The 23,112-nt window shown below is 35.6% G+C and overlaps 2 protein-coding genes across 5 annotated transcripts in view; one reads left to right on the top strand and one right to left on the bottom strand.

Annotated features, from left to right (window-relative positions):
- CENPP (centromere protein P) overlaps positions 1-23,112 on the bottom strand; it is a 151,619-nt gene that overhangs the window by 64,012 nt on the left and 64,495 nt on the right. The window lies entirely within an intron of this gene.
- On the top strand, positions 1,360-21,673 carry ASPN (asporin). 2 transcript variants are annotated; one of them, XM_005444425.4, is made up of 8 exons: positions 1,360-3,967; positions 9,503-9,773; positions 11,703-11,815; positions 13,898-14,111; positions 14,498-14,608; positions 16,968-17,061; positions 18,732-18,870; positions 20,106-21,673. In XM_005444425.4, the coding sequence occupies exons 2-8, from the start codon at positions 9,527-9,529 to the stop codon at positions 20,301-20,303; spliced, it is 1,116 nt and encodes a 371-aa protein (XP_005444482.1). In that variant the 5' UTR covers positions 1,360-3,967; positions 9,503-9,526; the 3' UTR covers positions 20,304-21,673. The 2 variants fall into 2 exon arrangements, with proteins under 2 accessions (XP_005444482.1, XP_027668752.1); XM_027812951.2 differs by lacking the exon at positions 1,360-3,967 and adding an exon at positions 3,987-8,272.

Here is a 23,112-nt window from a genome sequence, read left to right as displayed (position 1 = left end):
CCAGTTAAGCATACAAACCTTTTTACAGGACCAATGAGATAAGCATCAAGAGGGGGATAATCTAGGTGGAAACTCATTAAATTAGCATTCCCATAGGAATAAATTTGTATTAATCTGTAGCCTAAGATAGAACAAAGTTAACTTACGCTCCTAAGGCAACATAAACTATCTGCAAGGGTACAAAGTAAGATCTGTTTCTTCAGGTTACTGTTTCACCTCTCCAGTTATTCCAGATCAGAACATTCTTGCACTCAAAAAATACACAATAAACCTGAATCACATGGATGCATCTACACGCACACTTGAACCTATAGTTCTTTTTGTACATGATCTCTTAAAACCACAAGCTATGAATTGCTATTCAACATTGATGTGTCACTAATAAACGCCAGGGACTAAAGAATTTGACTGCAAGATTAAACAGTATATTTTGCGCAGTTTCTAAGTCAGCTGCCAAAACCAGGCAAAAAAAGTAGGCACCTATTGACAAGCAAAAGTTGATGCATTAATGATAATAAATAATAATGATTATTTTATATTTTTACATATAATTTTTGAAGAATCAAGATGAACTCCAGAAGCTGAATAACAGTTTTTCTATACTTAGCTAATGGTGTAGTCCAACTTCAGAAGAGCCAAAACTTAGCTAAAACCAAAATATGTGACTGTACTCCACATGGACTGGTTGTGAGCATGAAAGGAATAAGTCATGTTATTAAAATGTGATGGGCAGTCTCCAAGACAGATTTGTGCAGTTGATGTTAGATTCATCACTTTATGTAAACCACATTTATAAACAGTACTAGAAAATGAAAAAGTACTTAGTTTGCCTTATAATAACAAACATATACAAGTTCAGCTTAAAAAAGCGATTGCAATGTAAGCATTAGCCACATATGGCAGCGTATGCTTGCTTGCTCAGACATCTAAAGTAACACAAATATAGTAGTTTTCAATAAAGATATCAAAGATAACATTTTATATTATTGATGTGATAATGCTAAATATAAAACACCATCCAGATTTTTTTCATTTGCATATTTCACCATAGTAAAAGCCAGTATTCTGAACCACAAGATGCTGTACACACTCCTATCCTTTGCCTTAGAAATTAAAGGCTCAGAAGTTACGTATATATTTTAAGGCAAGATAGAATTCCAATTCTTTCATTGGTGGAAATAGAAATCACTGAAAAGGTCTAAGCAAACAGTTTGACCTCTTTTAGTTATTTTAACATGTAATATTTCGTAGGAAAATATACAAACAGTTGCTTATAAGGAAAATACTGTCAGACCACTTTCTATTTTACAGTATTGCTCTCATCAGGACTCCAACACCATGGATTACACAATTTGAGACACACTTTTTTCTACCAGGCTATTTAAAAAACAAAATCTCACTATTAATGAAAGAGCAGATACAATAAGATTTTTCTTTTTCTTTTAGCAGCACCTTCAATTATATCACCCCAAATCAATTGCTTTATAACATCGCCAAGAAAGCAGCATTTGATACTACCTCAAAGGGCTGCAGCTACAGCCTTTGAATGGCTGCTCCACGTTCTCCATAAGCACACTTTGGTCCTGCCACAGAACGCGAGGGGAACATTGACTTGAGTACCTCACATCAATTCATTCATTTGCACACTCCAGCTTTCATTCAGAACTCCACAGCTGCCTTACTGTGCTGGCTCATGTAATGGCCTTGGGTCCAAAAATTGAAGTATACTGGAAACAGTGGTCCTGGAGAGAAATTCTGCAGTAGTAGTTAGTCTTTACTAAATTATAAATGTGCTGTAAATGTTTAGAAGAACAGGTTCATAAACTAGATTGAGAACCACTGGCCTATTTTTATTTATTTTTTTTGGTACTACTATCAACAGCTAACATCTAAAGTTTGGAATCTGATGGTCAAGAGACCTGAAAAGGTGACTTCTGGTTAATTTTTTTTAGAACACAACTATGGCCACAACCAAAATACTAAATCCATGTCTTGAGATATTAAATGGTTTCATTACAATAATAGTATGTCAATGTAAGCAGTATTTATTGCTACCATATTGATACTATACGTTGTACAAAATATATAATCCATTATAAGGTAAAATGGTTACATTTCTTCCAGATACTGCCACTCTGTATGTCAGCTTCATTAAGTAATATGGCTATTAAATACTTTATACATGTAGGAATGTGTTCCTACCAGCAGAATCATCTTAAACAGAGAAAATAATAATTAAGAAAAAAAGTATTTATCCAAAACTGAGATGCTGCTAAACATCAGCAACAGGGAGCAAAACTAGGATCAGCTGGAATTGCTGATTCAACACATTACTATTGAAAGAAGTGAAAAAGAAAGGAACTAGTACATTTATATCATAACCCTCAGGCCCCACTCTTTTTTATTAAAAAGCCAAGAAAGTCTTGGAGGTTTTTTGTAAACAGAAATTTAATACTAATTTGCTCAAGTAAAAGCATTCAAGCCAAGCCGTTCAAAACACAGGGGAGTGTTTGCTTAGGAAGCTTTGGTTTTTAAATGCAGGCAAAAGAATGCATATATAGGCAATTTGAGATTTCAAAAAAGTTTAAGATCATTCTTCATACTTTTATGTGGGAATGTGATTACTTTGGAAACTGTAATTTCATTCCTTGGGAAAAGTGATAGGGAGAATCTTTATCATCATTCATCTCTGCTACTGGAACTGGATCACAGGCAAAAACAATGCAGGAGGTAACACAAGCCTTATCTTCTTTGATATGACACCACCAAAGTTTTAATATTTAGTATAGTATCTTTTTCTTCCTTAAGTAACAGTAGCCAGAATAACTAATATGCAACTTAAACTGTCATTTTGCAAACAGCACCACGTTACATGTATATTGAAAAAAGCCAAATAAAATTTCCAGGCTATTTTTCTGCAGTAAGACCAGACTCTTAACACAGAAAGTAGCTAATTAAAGAAAGAGAAGTAGTTAGATGTATAAGGAACAGGATAGATATAACATTGTAAACTTAAAGACACAAACTATTACACTGACTACGATCAGTCATAGTTTTCTGAAGTTTACACAAACAGGCAGCCAACAAAAGGTAAACAAAGAATAACCCAGTTTCTAAATACTGTGATGTACATGTCAGTACAAACTGTATCACAGGGCAAATTCTCGAAGACTTTGCTTTAAGCTCACAGCTTCAGTCCTTATCACAGAATATTGCAAATATTGTCTCTGTTTCAAATAAAAGATATGCTTTATTTCTCATACACAAAAGAAATAAATTAACTACATTGACTAACAAAAACTGATCAATATTTTCCATTATTGAATCATCTTCCCCAGCCAGATACTTGTCTATTGAAAGCAAGAGGTAGAATTTATATATAATTACACAACGAAGTCCTAATTTGAAACTTCAGAAAAGTTTGGCAACATGCTGAACACTATAGGCTACTGGTTTACTTTGCCAATGGCTAAGGTTTTATACTTTTACTCAAGTCACACTTTTAAAAGAATAATGGCTAATGAAATCATAAAGTGTGATTCCATAGCAGGAATGACCCGAAGTGGACCTCACTGTACTTCCAACGGCCTGATGTCAACTATTATTAAACTACAGGTTTTACAAAGTCTTCCACTAGACGTCTAGAGTTAAGCCAGAAGTTTTGGCTGTAATACAGGCAGTGATGAAAAACATATGAGTGGTAACAAGTCGTCTTAATATCATTCTTCAGTACTAAGATGGGCTAATCTGAAGCAGCACTTTACTCTGGTATCACCTACGGTGCCAGGAGGATCAAGAAGTTTGGAAGTGGAATTTTTCTTTATATTTACTTTCCATTTCACAGAACTCATCCTAACTTCCTTTTTCTCTCTTTTTTTTTTTTTTTTTTTTTAATATGAAATAACTGGACATAAAGATCTCAGGTGGATTATCACAGTGCTTCTGGAAGAACTAACAAACTTGCAAGGTATGTCCAGCTTGAATACCTATTCTATATAAATAGCAATAAAGAACTAAGCAACAGGTTGTCAGCCACTATGTGCAGATTAATAATGTCAGGTAATTTAGAGTCAGAAGTACCACTTCTTGCATGGAACAGTTTTAAATCTACTTTGCAGCTGAAATAATGATCTTATTTACCACATCTGAGCTGCAAAGCAAAAAAACACCAACCCCAAACTACAGTGAATCATTTAACTATTAAAGACTTGTCAGAAAGATGTAACAACTCACAAAATATTTTTCTTCAGTTACTACAATCTATGAAAAAATCTATCCTACAGTTCTTTCCTAGCAGTTCTTACAATTACAACTTTCTGTAGTTTGGTATTGAAGCTGATTTTTTTAAAATTAGATATCAGCAATTAAAAATGACACATGAGAGATTGAACTGTAGATGAACTACAAGCTAAAAATGCTCATAGATCATATTCAGTAACATACAAGAGTCAAGCAGTTTTCCATAAAAAGTAAATGCTCTCTAAACATAATTTATATTGTAAACATGTTATTCGTTATTATACTACATAACTTCAATATTGGACTATTTATCAAGACATAATAATTTCTTCAGTAATCTTACAGATCAAAAAATTTCCTCCTGTTCTTCTTAAGCAATTTAAGTAAATCAACAGAGTAGACAAGGAGTTAAACATAAGGTCCTTTTATTTCTGGAACAGGACAATGACTAATAGAATCAGACCTATTTTTAAATACAGCTTTCAAAACAGCTATGAGTCTTGCCTTTCTTTGGACAAAATCTGTGCACAGTGCAATGATTTGTGTTATTAATGAACACAGGGATTTTTCTTTGCCTCCAAAAAGACCACCACTGTGTCATTTAAACATTTTCTTTTCAGAAACAATGCCATGGGAAATTTGCCTCCATACACTGGTAACAGAAGTTATTTCTGAATATATTTTAGAGTCTTTTTAAGTCTTAAAACTTTATCTATTAACTCCTTCAGTGTCATAACTGGTGAGACAACAATGACCACATGCTGCAGGACTGGCATGCAGCTGCCAAGGCATCCAGACTTACTCTTTTTTAGGCACACATCCCATCCTAGTAACTTAACTTCTATCCTCACAAAATGTTTTTCTTCCCATATTTCATGCTCAGAATTTTCATGTCACAGAACTACTGCACATTTACATGGGAATTTTCCACATAAATTCTAAGAGGATTTAATCATACCAACATACTGTGATTTCACCAGCATTTAATTAGTTATAAATGATAAGTATTATCCTGAACTAATAGCACAAAAAGTTATCTTCCCCATGCATGTTTGGCAATGTGTGTTTTGGTGAAGATCACAACATTAGTGAGGATAAGTATGCCCCAAGCAATTAGTACAGTGATTTTAGGATTGCTACATACTTCAGGAAAGTCAGCCTCACAGCATCTCTACATGTGAAGTGTGCTCCCCACATTCCGTTACCTCACTTTGGGGTGGCTAGTGTCCCAGTCAAAAGGTGTTATTTGGAAGCTTTTTCTACTGAAGGGTAAGTAGGATTGCTATAAAGAAGGTGTAATGAAGAAGTATGTGAGCCTTCCTCAAACTCACTACACACTTTCTCAAACTCATCCTCAATGTTCTGGTCCATAAAACCAAGAATGGACAAGGCCAGACTTTGCTCAAAGCAACAGTCACCTCTGCAGGGTATTACCCAACAGAAGACCCGAGCCTGTCTAAAAGCTTGTGTATGTCAAGAATGGGTGTCCTATGTCTTCTCCTTCCCTCTCTTTCTGCTTATGTCCCATCCCTCTAAACCAGGCTGTTCCACCCACTCCTTTGCTGGCTCTGACACTCAAGACTGATACAGTTTGTTCACCCAGAAAGAATGTGTTGGGTTCGTTTTCTTGCTCACATTAGTTTTATGCTGGCTTTGTGAGTTCAGTCTGCTCCGTGAACAGCCTGAGTGGAAGAGCTGCACGAGGGAACTGCAAGTACATACCTGGGAGCAGGAGGAGGCTCAAGCAGCAGCACTGGGCACTAGTATTCATGTATAGTATATATAGTATATGGTATACATGAATACAACTAGTATAGTTGTATTCATGAGCTGTACTTGCTGAAACAATTAATTAAAAACTGTTCACAAAATTCTCATGTAAATGTAATTTTAAAATTTCCAGAAAGATCATCAGGATCTTGGATTTTAGGCTTTCATTTTCTTTTAATTCTCTTCCTCTTTAAGCTTAAACATGCAGAAAATGTGGGTAAGTTCTTTGAGATGAGCTGCAGAGTCAGAGCATTTCTACAGAGATATATCAACATCTGTTTACTGGGAAACTCAAAACCTCAGCCAGGAAAAAAAACCTGAACACCTCCATAAAATCCAGTTCTTTGGAATCCATTCTGCGGCCAATGTAAACCTGGAGTCAGACTTGATTATCACTCCTAACTACAAAGCCAATTAGCAATAAGGATTTCCCAATGAAAAAATGGGAAGATGAAGAGAGGGCTTTTTCTCTTTCCTGAAAAATAATATATATAACAACTCAGGCGTCCTTCTTTCAAGGGATTTGTTTTCAAGAGTTTAACTCATGGGACTAATATATGTAATCAATTTCAACACTTATTTTCTAGAACTTTCTGAACAATGCATGGCTTTCAAGAGCTCAAATTGGCCACAGCTCCAATCACAGCTTCAATCTTTTCATAGCTTGAAATCGTAATTGGTTTTTTTGAGTATCTGAAAGGAAATGCAATCCATTTACTACAGGTTCAAGTGTGGAAACAGATTTTTAAACTGTTTCAAAAAACAACTTCTGCACCAGATACAGAAGGGCATTTCAGGAACACATATGGAAGATTATCTTTTAGATATGGTAAAACCATACATCCAGTGCCTCTCACAAAAAGAAGCCTGGGACTTAGAAACTAGATGTCTCAAGACATGACCCATGCCATGATGCTTGATACGCTACAAGCAGAAATTGTACAACAACACTGAATAAAATACGAAGTGTTTTGTCACTTGATACCCAAGCAGCCAGGGGAAGAAGATGAGTGCCCATCTGTGAAAACCCAGCCATTAAAGCACCTGTACAAGAATAAGGAGAACTTGGAAGTCTGAAAGGCTTCAAAATCCTCATCTCCTAATGAATGGTATGATTAAAATATTGAACATTTTGACTGCTCTGCTAAAGTTCAAATACAAGATTGAGAGCACCAAGTTTTCCAAAGGCTTACAGTCAGACATGACTGCAATTCTCTCCAAACAAACAAATGCAGGTTCCACATCTTGTTCCCAGCACTGTTTATATTCCAAGACTCTTCCAAGAAAACACATGTATAGGATTGCAAGTACAACTGTTAAACTCTTTCTAGGAGCACTGAAAGAGAATTTTGAACACAAAGAAAAATATGTTGTAAAAATATGTGTGAAGATTCTTTTAAGAGATTGTTAAATCAGTAAAAGAAACTCACTCTACTCAAATGAGCATGGAACTGGGGATTACAACAAATATTAAACTTACAGTTATATGCTGCATACCTAGAAGATACAAAGTATGTTGTTCTTCTGTTTTCAGACACATATCTGGGGAGAAGGAGTCACTGCATTCTTTTTGAAAGGATGAGTTTTATGCAGTCTAAATACTGTTGGCTTTTTTATCTTTTTATACACCCTGAACCATACACAGTTACAGTCAGTAGCGATGTATACAATACACAGCATTCTAACGCTGTTAAGAACCATACACAAGAAACATCAAGATGACCTTGTACACAAAAAAGCAGCACAAACAAAAACTCAGAATTTTGAATAAGCCAAGTCAACACCCTTGTACAAAGCTGTGCGCTCCTTTTCCTGTGATTGAGGACCAACGACAAAATGGTTACAATAAAGTCATTTTTCAGCTATAAAGAGATCAGCAAGCATTTAATTAGGTGATCGAACAAGAAGTGACATCTATTTAGTATTTCCCTAAAGAGGTCTGTGGTAGTCTAAACAGAAACTTTTTTTATAAACAGGATATGCATAATAAAATGTACAGCAGCCACTCTTGCTTTCTACAACATACTGTGGGATCCAAACGATTCCTGGAACTGGGCTTCGGAGGGGAACAACGTAGAGCTGAAGACTGGATTTACAGCCTCTTCTCAAAGAGCTGCAAAACATCCTGTGGCAATTCTTACTATCTGTTTTCTCTTTTGTCTAGTTTTATATGAGCATTTGGTCAATAAAATCATCTTTAGAATAAAACAAGACTACGCAGAAGATATCTAAGGGGTTTGAACTACTGATCATCACTACGCAGGTAATGCACTATACTGTAGTTAAAGACTGGACTCGGGTTTTCCCTGTCAGGTAAGGCTAGAAGAAATCTGGTAAAATTAGAACTCAGAGAAGCAGAATGAAATTGAAGGAACAGCTGTCATGAGAGGCTGCCATATTTTTCTAAAGGCAAATCTACTTTTTAAGTCCTTTGTAACTTGTGTAATCTCAATAACATCAGTAAAAAATAATTGTAGCTATCTGACATGGGATTTTCTGCTTTGAAGATGCCCTAACTGATCCAATATCTTTCTGTCTTCCAAACTGAAGGACCTTTGATTACACAAGACAGATACTTTCAAGTTATGGGTCAACTAGAAAGCTAACGGGTTTAATGGCACTAAATTCAAGCACAGCACATTTTCATCTCCTATCAGCCAGCTGCCTAGCTATCAGGTACAGGCACTATGATGGCAACGCTAGGTTGAAAAAACCCCAAACGTGTTTATTGAAAAAAAAAGAAAAAAAAAAGCTACACAAAAGTATTGGCTTCCAGCTTTTTTCTGGATGTAATTTAAGTTACTGATTTCAAATTACATGGAGTCATAACTTGCGAGCCCTTGCCAGAGAAAAGAGCCCTCACTAAATAAAAGACAGCACAAATGTGCTTGCATACAGAGGTGACTTTCTGTCAACAGCAGTAATAAACGAATGACTGGAATATGGGAAAAGCTGTTATCAGGAAAGAAAACTCTATTTTTCCAGATAAGAAAAAGAAGTTTAATTGGAAGTGTTTAGGGATCAGAATAACAAGAGTTTAGGAACTACCCTGATGAGTGCATTTTATGCATTGCTAATCAAGGATTTCCCAATTTTCTAGATACAAGCAATGCATATATGCTGACGTACCCATATTTTTTCATCAAGAATGAATAAAATAAAATAAATACAATTCCAAGTTATGGTAAAATTGACTACAAGAATCACACTTCAAAGCTTTAAGTAAACGGCACTTATTTTTTAAACTCAACTATAAAGTTTTGGTATGACAATGTTTAATGCATTTCGCTTAAATAATATTTCATTATCATTATATATAATTTAATAATAATAATTTATATTCCAAATCCTATTTTTTATATTCTGACTGTTTTTCAGGACAAGAGACTGTAGCAGTGAGTAAAGTAAATGGTTCAATACTTTCATTTGCTGCTTCACACTCACTTATTCTTGTGTTTGGGGGTTTTTTTGTTTGTTTACTTTCCTCTTCAAGATTGGCTATCCTGATTAAGAAGATATGAAAGAATACACGCTCCTCCTCTTCTTGGCTTTGTGCTCTGCCAAACCTCTCATTGGTCCTTCATATTTTACACTGAAGAATATGATGCTCCAAGATATGGAAGAAGATGATGATGATGACGATGATGACAATTCCCTATTTCCAACCACTGAACCAATTATACCACTAATTCCTTTTGACCTGTTCCCAGTATGCCCCTTTGGATGCCAGTGCTATGTGAGAGTTGTCCATTGCTCTGACCTAGGTAAGAATGAATTTGTGTGTCTGCTCTCCATTGGACTCTCCTTTGGAGGATTTGCCTTTTAAAAGATAAATCCTACAGCTCCATAAATCACACACATTCACATATTCCAGTATTAGTCATTTTCAAAAGGAGCTTACACTTTTTCAATTAAGCTCGCAAACCACATCTAATTCATGTCCAGCAACTAAGTTGTGTCCAGCAGTTTTTATAATGTAAATATTTTCCCAGTTCATGTGCACCAGTTTAGAAAAATAATAAGCTGCTCTAGGCATTTTCCACACTAGCAATGACTTCTATAGATAACGACACAGAATGGAAAGGCATTTACAATATGTAACAAATAACTGTGGAAATACTTCTCTGAATACTGATTGGGGTTAGTAAGTACATAATAATCTGCACAGCTTTTTATCCACTAAGAGATCACAGAATGTGAAAATGCTTATATTAACATTTTAGATCACACTTTCTCCTGTTTCTTTTACTCGCATGAAGTTATATCCAAACAGAGAAGCACAAAAGTTTGCTGTGTCTTCTGTTGCATTAAACAAGCTATTGGTGCCCTCTCTCAAAAGACTATGGCCAAAGTAGTACTTCATTCATAACTACAAAGCAACAGGTCAAATGTCAAGAAAACATAACAAAGATAAAGAGGCCGTAAATAAACCACAAGGAAGTTTAACGAGAAGGCATAAATGGGAAAGGAACTATTCACTCAGCTTAACTTCCATTAAAGTGTGCATCACTGGTAACATTTTAACCAAAGGCAAATCTGCTATTGTCACTGTTGCGGATACATACTAGTCCCTAAATATCAATTCATTATTGATTTGAATTAGTGTTCATTGTTTTATGTGTCATTAGTGTTTCCCCATGATTCAAGGTAATCAAGAGGACTGGACTGTGCTTGTGCGACTAGCACAGTGATGACATTTGTTCTCATCACAGCTCCGCCACCATCCTACACTTAATCTTAGACTCCTCATGTCTTGGAAACATTGAGTCAATATGTAAATCACTGGGGTTTAAAAAAATGTGTCATTATTATGGAATCAAACTTTTGCTGACAGACCCCCCCCCCCCCCCGTGGTTATTGCATCTAGTCTACAGATTGCAAATCTCTACTTGAGTTCACATACAGGAAAAATGCCTCCTATTAATAGAGTTCATCTTTAGATAACTAATCTAATATGGAAAGATTGTTAATAAACTGGACTAGCATTTAACATTTGATGCATCAGCATTTCCACTGAAAAGAAAATTACTATTCCTTGCTAGTCTCTTCTGCTGATTCAGGATCTCAGATGGCACGAACTAGAAGTGTTTTTGTAACTGAACAGCGAACTGGATTGGAGGATTTATACAACTGGCAATTAAGTACTTGCTGCAGGAAGACCATTCTTGTCCACTTTTACCAAGAACACATTTTTCAGCCCTGACGTTAACTGTATGGCTACATAAGCAAGCATGCCAGCATAATGGGTAGGGCAGTGGACAGGAGCATTCAAGCACTGAGCAGAAACCCCTTGCAGTCACAGCAACAGCCCTGTTACTCGGCACAGCACCACAGCCCCAGACTGTCAGGGCTGCTTTCTCCAGGGGGTTGAGCAGTTTCCCTGTAGAACCACCCGTGCTCTGAGGCTACTTGTTTCACAGATGCAAAGAATCTGCAGCAAGCACCCCATTCAAGCTTTTCATGGTCTGGGGCAGAAGCAGTTCCTCCTGAAACTATCCCCACGTTTTTGTGGTACACTGTTACATCGTTAGTTCCTCTTTTCATCACGTACTCCCTTTTCTTCGTGGCTGTTCATATTTTCTTTCCCACCATAATCATCAACAATCTTACTGTGTTTTGCTGTTTAGCAGTTAATTTCTTTGGACTTATACATAGGCACATAACGTTTCTGTTTATGTCACGTACTTAAATAGGTTTGACATCAATACCTCGCAACATTCCACCAGATACTCGTATGATTGACCTTCAAAACAACAAAATTAAAGAGGTCAAGGAAAACGATCTCCAAGGACTCACATCACTTTATGTAAGCTTCCTATTTTCTGAGTTTAAAATCTTATTTAGCAATCTGAAATATTTTGATACTTTTAAAATACAAATGGTATTTTTCTTTTCCAATAGTATCCATAAAAATACAGCCTAATGCCTGCATATCTGAGTGCTCCCACATAGTAAGAGGCAAATTTCTTTGAGCTGTAAGAACTATGCTTTCTAAAACATCCAGAAAACGTACCATGTGTATCTCACCAAAAAGATCCTGAAGATTTATTCAGTCCTTAGCATGCACAGAAACATTCCTTACAAGACAAGTACTCCTTTTTTAGCTTAGGTGTAAAATAGCAGAACGAACTTAATCTCACAGCAGAACTAGAACACAGTTTCTGAGGGTATTTTCAAAAGCACATAGCATACAACTAACATACACTGCTGAAATTAACGTTACAAATCTAACTGACCTGAACAGAACACAGACCAACACTGCATTACTGAAAAAGTCAGTACTACCATTTTTATCATGCTCAAGAATGCATGTAGAGACAGACTTTAATAGAAGTATCACTGGCAACTGATAAATCTGGATATTTACAGTACACAATAGTCCCCTTTTATAATGAAAGAAAATAAGAGAGTCTTAGGGGCCTGTAAAGGTAGATGAAATCTCTTTTGGAATACTGATTTCCATAAGTCATCACCCTAGATCCAGTACCAACAAATATGGACAACTTTAAAATTTTCATTGTAAAAATGACAAATCTTTTCCACAAGTTAGCAAATTAACAACATTCATTAGAAAGACAGGAAACGTGTTAGCATAAAACAAATCCTTTTCAGTCATATTTGGTTTCTGAGCAAGAAACAGACCTAAGTGTTTATGAATAGGCTTATTAATTATTATGGGTTAAGCTAGGATAGAAACAATAGGAAGCATATCAATTCATTATTTGCAACAAAGTGTTTCCAATTCCCCTTACACATCTTGCATCTGGGTACAGAATGGTCTTACCAGCAGGTTTGGGGTGAACACACTAACTGTGGTTTATATTCAGTATAAAATATCTTACAGAAACTACCCTCCAATGCCTGAGAAAGTCACTGGAACACCTCAGCAATCACCACGTTATATATCTGAGTCACCGCTTAATTATGTGGTATTTGAAAACTCTGAGCTGTTTTGGTTTTTCTCATCAGTTAATGTGTGGTAAAGCCTAACAAAATTTTTACCGAAAACAAAGTTTACTTTGTACAACTCGTCTGACCACTAGTCTACTTAGCAAAGGCATAAATGGCAACCTAGATTAGGAAGGAGCATTTCCTGTTTATTTCCTCAAGCTATCCTCCTTTCTTCTGGGAAAAAAAGATTAATTCTGTTTTGTGTTACTTTTTATTCCCAGTTCCAGAGAACAGATGACTTACAAACAGCTCAAAAAAATAAAAAAGGAACAAAAATTAATAGTCTAGGTAGGTAAATACAGAGATGTGATTTGACATGCAAAATCATTTCAGATAACATATATTGTTGTCTGTAGTAACTCAATCCAAGTTCTTTGGTAACACATAGCAACCAAGAACAAAAAAATGTGCCAAAAAAGAACTAGTGTACTGTGCAGAAGAGACACATTTGAATTCACAGGAGTTGAAAAATCATGGCAATTAAGATATTAATTCAGATGTGTATATCAGATTAAAAAGCTGACTTTTATTGTGCAGCATTATGCTGAAATAAGATTAAATTCCAAGTTTTGAGACTTTGTCTGAATTAAGCAACAACAACAAAGAACATAAACCCCATACAATCCCACAAAATACATGAAGACAAACATATTGATTGGCCAGTTCTTCTTACTAACCATTGGTACCTTGTCAGCTATGACCAGTTTTTCTCTACCTTCTAGCTGATGCTCCAGCTTCCATGTTCCTTTTTGTTTTTCACAATCAATTGAAATGCCCAAAGTATATACAAAGAGCTAAAGTTTGGTATGATGGAAAAATAAAATACTTAACATACTTAATTATTGATTTATATATCAAATTCATTACTAAAATTTCGTAATCATAACATTTCTGTATGAAGAAATTTTCTTTATATTGCTCTTCCCATATCTGACAGGCACTGGCTTTGAACAACAATAAAATATCCAAGATCCATCCAAAAGCCTTTCAGCCAACAAAGAAGCTACGACGACTGTATCTGTCCCATAACCAGCTAACTGAGATTCCAACAAATCTACCAAAAACTTTAGCAGAGCTCAGGATTCATGCTAATAAGGTTAAGAAAATCCCCAGGGATGCATTTAAAGGAATGAATTCCCTACATGTTTTAGGTAAGTCCTGTTAAGTAGAAAAGAAACTCTCTTTCTCAAAAATGTAACACAGTATATATAATTTTCATTCAAACATTTCCCCAGTGTGCAATATCCACTTAAAGAGATAGCCATTCTGTGGAAACACTCTTTCACACTTTAATTTCTGTGTGAAGTTGCTACATAGGTCAAGTTTCTGGTAACCCTGCAAGCCAAGTTAGTAACTGTTACTCACTGAAAGGTGTGACTTCCGCCCCTCAGAATAGCAAGCAAAAGCTAAACATTAATTAATGCTTAGATGCTTAGAACATCAGAAGTCATAAATAAACTGAAATCAGCTGTTTATAATTTAATCTAACATACACAAAATTCCTATGCCATAAATACTTTTTTCCCCCCTTGGACAGAAATGAGCGCAAATCCTCTTAACAATGATGGAATAGAGCCAGGGGCTTTCGAAGGAGTAAATATTTATCATATAAGAATTGCAGAAGCTAAATTAACTTCAATTCCTAAAGGTATGACTTGTTTTACCTTTTCTATTCTACCTGTACCAGTATGCTCCTAAAAATATATATATTTATATTTAACACCTATATGATTATGAAAGTGTTCATAAATTCTGTTATGTATTGTCCTATCTTATTTTTATTTTTGTACTTTGTATCCAATTCTACATGCCAAAAGTGCACATGCATGCGCACGCATGCCCGAACAGTCAGACACTCGCTCTCCAGCCCCCTCTCCTGCCTTCTCCTTGGCAGGAGTCCACTCCTCTCACAGCCATCTAGAGACACTTCTCGGGTCAGGAGAAACAATGTGAAGAAAATCAAAAGATGTCACTTCACATCCTTCTCATCAGCCTCTCAAAAATCCTTACAAAGAAAGGCTAAACCCCCTGATATTTGGTCGGGTCATAAGGGATAAAGACTTTGCATTTCATGCATTTAAAATGAAGCCCTCAAATTTCTAACTTTATTTTTTCATGTTTCAAACAACTCTGTAGCTCAAATATGTTCTGCAATATAACCAACCACCTCACTGTGAACCCCAAATTAGCATTTTATACATCTTTTGATGGGGTTTCGCTAAGTAGAATTTAATATTAACATCAGCATTAAATTCAACATAACATACTACAAAATTAAATCATTCCTTCATATAAAACAATTAACTTGTGATTTGGAGGTAACAATAAATTAAACCACTAAGTTTATAAATCACTGATCTCCACATAGAAAAAAGTAGCCGGAATGAACTCGGTACAACACTCCACCTGCATTTTCTGTAGCTCAGTGTAGTATTTAACCAAATTCTCATGGTTTTCAACTGCTCAAAACTACTAGCCAAGAGAAAAAAAGAAACAAAGCATAATATCATACGTTATATCATATAACATAATGTTGGTCATGAAGATATTTATTTCTGGATCATTCAGATAAAGAATTTGTTTCTTATTAATCTCTCCTTGTAGATAGATATACATGCAAAAGCATCCCTGTAGAAAAGAACACTGAAAAAAACCCCAACAACAAACAAATCTAGCTCATCCCAATTGTTCAGATAATTTTAAGATCAGAACATATCCAGCTGCCTATGGTAACACTCCTCAATACAGAAAAATATACATTCTTCCAGTATCATCATAATATCATGTCCTGTCACTTAGCACACACACAAAAAAATGCATAAAATCATTCAGATTTTGCCTCTGTTACGGAGAAATCTCCTACAAGGAAACAGCATCAGGTCTAGTATGTGGTGTCAAATACATAAATCAAACAGGATTTCATGGTTAACACATTCTACACAAATGGAAACTAAGTTTGTAGGTCCTCGTATCTGAAAATGTTATAATGACATGAAAAAATGGACTTAAAATCTAAAATGGGCAGATTGTAGTCTTCCCTCTTAATATTGTAACTCAGATACAGGCATTTGTAAACTGGAATGTAAACTGCATAAAAGCCCAAACAAATATCAAAACATGTCAACTGGGACAAAGACAGACTGTACAGCTGTCTTTTCATTACAATACTTGTCTTCAGTATTGTAATGCTACAACAAATAGCAATGGCAATGGGAGCAGTGCTCTCCTAAGCCATGTTAGTAACTGAAGCGTGGTTTATCTTGCTTGGTGTCAGGGTGCCATCTAGACAGATGCTAGTAAAACTGAACATAAAATCAGCAAACAGAAATTCAAACTTGTGACTATCTTCCTTCACCTTTACTAAAGGGATATTGTAAAAAAGATTCTCCACCTCCTGGTCCATTCACTGACAGTTCTAACTGGGACTATTTTGTACCATATGAAAAAATATTCTGCATACCGGCACGGGAAGGAGCATACCAAATGTCTCATTTTCCTTAGAGAATTCTGGAAGCTTTCCTCCCAGATCTCGTCTTCCAAGCCATAATAGCGCAATTGTTACATCATGTGGAAGAGAATATATATCTACAAAAAAACATCACTGGTTTCACAGGAGTAGGATTTTGACTACCAATTGTTAGATAATTGCATACAACACACAATTTACATCTTTGACAGGTTAACCAAAAGTACCTGAAAGCTGTAAAAAAGAAAACTAGCAAAATTATACCAAATTTTGCAACTCTGAAATCTTAACATTAGCATATGCACTTTCACAACAATTGATTTTTTTAAAAATTTACTATTTTAAACCAAATTATGTTGATGAATTAGTTTTTTTAAAGTGACATACTTGTATCTAATACTCATTTCTTTCATGCAGACAACCCCCCCAAGATTCTTCACCCAACCTTAAACAGAAAAGACAGACACTGTTCAGAACATAAATATTCCAACAAAACCAAGTTGGCTTATTTTTCTCATACTGTGCATTTGTTTTTCATCAGAATTGCCCTCCAGTCTACTAGAACTTCATTTAGATGACAATAAGATCACAACAATCGAACTTGAAGATTTTAACCGCTATAAAGATCTTCAAAGGTAAAATTCCTACGCAGAATGCTTCTATTTGATAAAAGGTCAGACCTGGCAAGGTCTCTTATTTGATTCTTCTCTTGTTAGCAGGAGAAGATAGAAGTAAAAATTTTAAGTGTTTTAGTAAGAGCTGCTGTAAATAGGACCTAACTTAAAAATAATAATAAAAAAAACCACAAAACAAAAAAACCCCAAGCATTAACCTTGTTATTGTACATCTTGGTCTTGCCTGCAGTTTGCAATAGAAGTATGTGTTAAGAACAAAATGTAATCATCAAATTCTTACCTCACAGCACCTGGGTGTTGTGTAATAAAGCCTTACCTTCATATAATATCTCTCAATGTGCTTGTAGTAATATGCCTCAGTTAAGCACTGCATGTATTTTTCATACTCAGAAAATAGGAACCTTTGTGGTCACATCCTTTACCAACAGTATTCAGAATTTTTCTCTAGCCTGTTCCTTCTCAGGCCCAGGCATTTCAACTGTCTGGTCAGTCATTTCACAAATCATCCCCCCAAAATGAGGTATACAGCAACACCAAATAATGTTTGGTCTAGAATGCCTTTTTTGAAACTGAATGTATAGGATTTAAGAGTCATAATAGCATTTTAATTCCAGAAGGCCTAAGTGTACTGGAAGGATACACTCCATACACACCCTGAAGGAAAATATAAAAGGATGGCATGAAAAGGGGAATTTGTGACTTTTTTATGCAAATGCTTGGGAAAACTGGTAAATTAGAAGATAAATTCGCCTCCTGAAAACTAGCCTGAGAAATACAGTAGCTGGTAAAGGAAACAACTTGATAACTGTTTCCAAATGTGATGGGCTTAAGGAAAACACAAAAGGCATGTTTCTGAGGAATGTATCACTGATACAGGACAAAAGGCGGCAGTTCTTCCTGTAAGGCTCAGTTCAGCACTCTGAAAATACAGCTGAGCAGCGCCGGATTTGGTAATAGAAGCTACTATCGTAGAGGAACTATGAACTGTGTTTAGATACCAACTATAGTTTCTGAAGAAATCAAGAAAGGAGGAAACGGGGATTGCAGGATGCATGGAAAGAGATTCCAAACTGACCTGTCTCCACCTTCAGAACCATCTTAGCAATGCACGGTGAAGTCTTAGAGCAGAAATCTGAGGCCTAAACTAAGTGAAGTGTGGAAGTAGCAAAGAAGGTAGTCCTGCTTATTTTTAAAAGATAAAGCTTTTCACCAAGATATACATATATAGATCTATATATAAAAAACTGTTTCTTTATAAGACTTGGTCATCTTTGGCTATTTAATAGAACAACACTTTTTATTACTGTGAGTATACTCTGTAGCTATACTACCTGATGAAAGGGTGTGACTTATTTTGCAAGACTGGTGGTCTAATTTTAATTTCTGTCACTAAAAGTAGAAAAAAAAAATGCATGCAAATCTGGACAATGGCTCACATCAGCCTAGCTGCTGTTCTTTAAGTGAAGAATAAGAAGAAAAAATATTTGTTAAATCAATGGGGGCTGGTGGTGGTGTGTCTTTCTATCAGAGGTAAGATTTCATCTTTTCCAGGTTTTTTTCCCGCCCGTCTACTCCTATGTACTTCAATCTTCAAAAAAAAAAGTATGCTCTTGAATGCTGTTGTGAATCTCAATTAGTCTTTAATTAAATGTTCCTTGCACTCTTCCTAGGCTAGGTCTTGGGAATAATAAAATCAAAGATGTGGAAAATGGAAGTTTTGCCAACATACCAAGCATCCGTGAAATCCATCTCGAAAGAAATAAACTCAAGAAAGTTCCTCCTGGATTACCCCAACTTAAATATCTGCAGGTCATATACTAAACCTAATAGAAAGCTCTGGTAGTTACAAGTTGTTAGATTTTCACACTGCCATACTGTTTAGCACATAACTAAAAAGCATAAACAGCTATCACATTTTGATATGACTCTCATGCTAGGAAAACCTGAAATCATATATGTACTTTAAGAAATAAACAAGATTAAACAAGAACATTTTCTAGAAAAACAACAACAACAACAACACCCCATCACCAACATGCTACACACAGAAACTGTTTCCAGGAAGTTTGTTATAGATTTATCATAATTTATATATTACCAAACCAGAATGGAAATTTTTCCATTCCCATGCTGAAAAGTCTTAAATCCAAAGTAAATTATTTATGAGGCTGAAATGATCAGATAAGATTGTTAAATTTGTATTTAGAACGACATAAATTCTGCAATAAAATGCTTTCAAAACACATTTATTTCCTAAAATCTGGAATAGTGATTAAAATCGTATGTTTTATAAGATAACATCTTTTGGGATACTGAGCAGAACAAAGCCTGGGCAAACATGAAGAAATACACAGATGACAGAGCATGTGACAAGCTATTTGATAAACATTTTTACCTCTTAATTTCATTTCTTTCCACTTCTCATTTCACTTCCAAATAAAGGAAATTTTTTATATATATATATACATACACACACACTCATAAAAAACAAGAACGAACAAAAAACCCAACATCAACTTACAATGTAATGTAAAATCAGATATATAAAAGAATTATTTTATCAATGTACATTTTTTTACTTAAATTCTAAACTCTATCACAAGCCCTTTTTTAAAACTTATCTAAGCTACATCAGCATTAGACTGATCTGTCCCTAAAATCATATTGACAAATCTCCCCCAGTATCAACTTTTCTAGAGACTTTTAAAAATGTATTAAGTCACTGGAAGTTTGCATTATGGGAGAATATAATACTGCATCATTGGAATTCTTACTGTAAGTGAATATGAAATGGCATTTTAGGAGAATGTTCTATAAGAATAGATTCCAATTATTCTGGCAACACACTGATAAAACATGTAACTTTTCATTGTGGGAGAGACTGTGGCAGGAGGGAGATCTTTTTTAAAGATTTATCCTGTTACTATTAAGGCCTATTCAACTCACCTTATAGCAAACTTCAGTTATCTATATGCCAATGAATGTCAGATATTTTTCCCATTTACATACTAACTATTTTATTTTACTGTTTCTTATTGCTGCAGGTAGTCTTCCTTCATTCTAATCATATTGCAAAACTGGGAGTGAATGATTTCTGTCCAACAGGAGGAAGAAAGAAGAAAGCGTTATACAGCGGCATAAGCCTCTTCAATAATCCTGTAAAATACTGGGAGGTTCAGCCTTCAACCTTCCGTTGCATTTTAGCCAGAAACAGCGTGCAACTTGGAAATTTCCTCAAATGATACTGAAGTTGGCAATTTCAAAAAGCAACTTGTTCAAATGTGTTCTATAATACTTGAAATTTGCAGAAAAATGCTAATTTTACATTAACCAGTTTACAAAGTACTTACTATTTCAGAGATAGTTAATTAGGAACAACATGTAAGTACGATCTGTTGTATTATTTGACAATGTTCAACCTTTGTTTGAATAATTTAAACAAAAGCCTTTATATCTTACGGAGGGACTCTTGGAAGTGGAACTGGAAACTGTATTTGATGTTTCCTATTATCAATGTTAAATTCTTTACCTAAATCACATAGTTTCGACATATTCTTGCTTTGAAATAAATTCTAAAAATTAAGTGGAAGTGACTTTTTCCACAGTAAGGACCTCCTCCTCTGCCAAAAAGTGTTGTAAGAAAAGGTGACAAAAGTTATCAGACTTTCAAGGGCAACTTCTTGTGCCATTTTTAATAATCAGCAAAGATGTAATGAAAAGGTACGGTATTGTCTAGTCTTTTGTCTCTAAACAACAACATATTTTTATAATCTAGTAAGTGAGATAAATCTGGGTTTCATATCAAGAACGAACATGCAAAAAAACTTTAATAGGTTTTGGTACTTTTTCCTTGCAACTTTAAGCAGGAAATGTCCTTCAGTGTTTTGCTATCAGTATAATTTGATGCACTCTGAACGTTAAAAACTAGGATTCAAGATTTATGATATGCTTCAAGCTTAATAGGAATGATTATTAAACGCCCTTTAGGCCAGCACAAACATTTTATCTATAACAACTGTAATCATTTTTTTCATTTTATTTTTTCCTCTCTCTTATTTTGACATCACATGGGTTAAGAATCCCTCATTAATGTAAGTACCTTGACATTGCTGAATGCAAGCAGATAGCTGGAACTCAACTGCCCGGACTTCTTACATAGGTCAACACATAGAATTCTCAATACTGACAGTACTGTATAAAATGGGTATTTTATATATCTATTTAGTGTATATTTGCTATTGGGATTCAAAACAATTTAAATAAACTTAAAGAATACTTGCATATGTATATTTAATTACATGATAGGTCATGTCAAAATATTCAGAGATTATAACCAAACACCTTTCAGACTCTTCTCTACATATTTTCTCTATTCTTCCTTTTTCCAAATCTACATACCTTGCAGATCATTTATCAGCGCTCTTCTTCATAGTTAAAAACTCACTGCTTTATTTGAAGTGGCTACGGGGAATGACACAGACTAGTAGAAGAAGAAAATACTATACAGAAATCAAGCAATTCCCAGTCTCTCAACCCTCCTACCAGCTCCCTGAGTAAACTAACCAATGAACAAGTCTTAACACCTGATCTTTTCCATCTGCTTGGTCGATTTGTATTTAATACTTTGTTAGCACCACTATACTGCTGAGATCCAAAACCACATGGTGAGAGGAGGGAGTACGGGCCAGGGAATGCTTTTACTGAAGGACAGTTTTTGCAAGCAGAAATTTGGTAAAACACTTCAAGGCAAAGTAAAAACAAAACAAACCTGCAGATCACCAAGCATCTTTCTATTCCTGGTTTCTGAAGACATTTCTAAGGAGTGCGTTTCCCAGCAAATAACATGGGGAAAGCAGTGATCAGTACTGAAAATAGTCAGGAATAAGTATATTCTTCATCAGTTGGTCTAGTTTGTATCATGGGCTTCTTTAGTTATAGCTATGTCATCATGCATGAAGAGCTATGATCTCCAGACAGACACCGGTGTTAGAAGATAAACCTGATATATATAAATATATTCAAGGGGATACCTTCAGTAGATTTTTCCAATAGGGAATTAATATACTCATAGGAAACACAGAAGTGTTGATATACAGTTCATACAGGGAATGCATACCAGCTTTTACTGGAACTCTGCATTCCCAGTGAAGACACAGTCTAAGTGCCTCTATAAATTGCGCTTGAAATAAACCCAACAGTAACAAACCTGACAAGGCTACAAAGTGAAATAGCCTACTCTTGAAGCCACCTCTAAAAGATTTATGCGGAGCATAGAAGAACATTGAAAAGAGCAAGGGCAGAAATAAGTAACTGAGAATGAAACAGCCTAGTTACATAAAGAATAACACACCACACAGACTAGTCACCTACCCTGGCGTAAATCATCATCACACAAAACTCTTTACATTCATACTCAAAAGCAGGAAGACCTAGTGCTTCACGCTAACAGCCCAAGTGCACATTCATGCCCTCTGGAAAACGCCAGCCTACCCTGCCTTGTACACCCATAAGCAGCTCATAACCTCATACCAGAGAGACAAAGCATTGTCAATAACAACTAACTGTCCAAGAAGGAACTGAAGATTTGAAATAAATGTCCTAGTAACAGCTAAAAAGCTTAAGTCCTTAAGGTTCCACAAAAGGTTCAGTGCTTGTAACATTTAATATCAAAAAGATAGAGGAAAGACAAAATAATGAGGCAAGATAATTTGTAGATGATGTCGTGGTTTAACCCTGGCCGACAATCCAGCCCCATGCAGCCACTTGCTCTCCCGCGAGGGATGGGGAGGAGGATCGGAAAGGAATGTAAAACTCAGGGGTTGAGATAAGAACAATTTAATAGGTAAAGCAAAAGCCGCACACACAAGCAAAGCAAAGCCGGGAACATTCCCCACTCCCACGGGCAGGCGGGTGTTGGGCCATCCCCAGGGCAGCCGGGCTCCATCACGGAATGGGTACTCGGGAGGACAAACGCCGTGATGCCAGATGTCTCCCTCTTCCTCCTTCTTCCCCCAGTTTATATACTCGGCATGACGTCATATGGTATGGAGC

Source organism: Falco cherrug, chromosome 4, assembly GCF_023634085.1.
Source record: "Falco cherrug isolate bFalChe1 chromosome 4, bFalChe1.pri, whole genome shotgun sequence".
Classification (NCBI taxonomy): domain Eukaryota; kingdom Metazoa; phylum Chordata; class Aves; order Falconiformes; family Falconidae; genus Falco; species Falco cherrug.
Note: the sequence above shows the minus strand (reverse complement) of the source record. Positions and strands in the feature narration are given on the sequence as shown.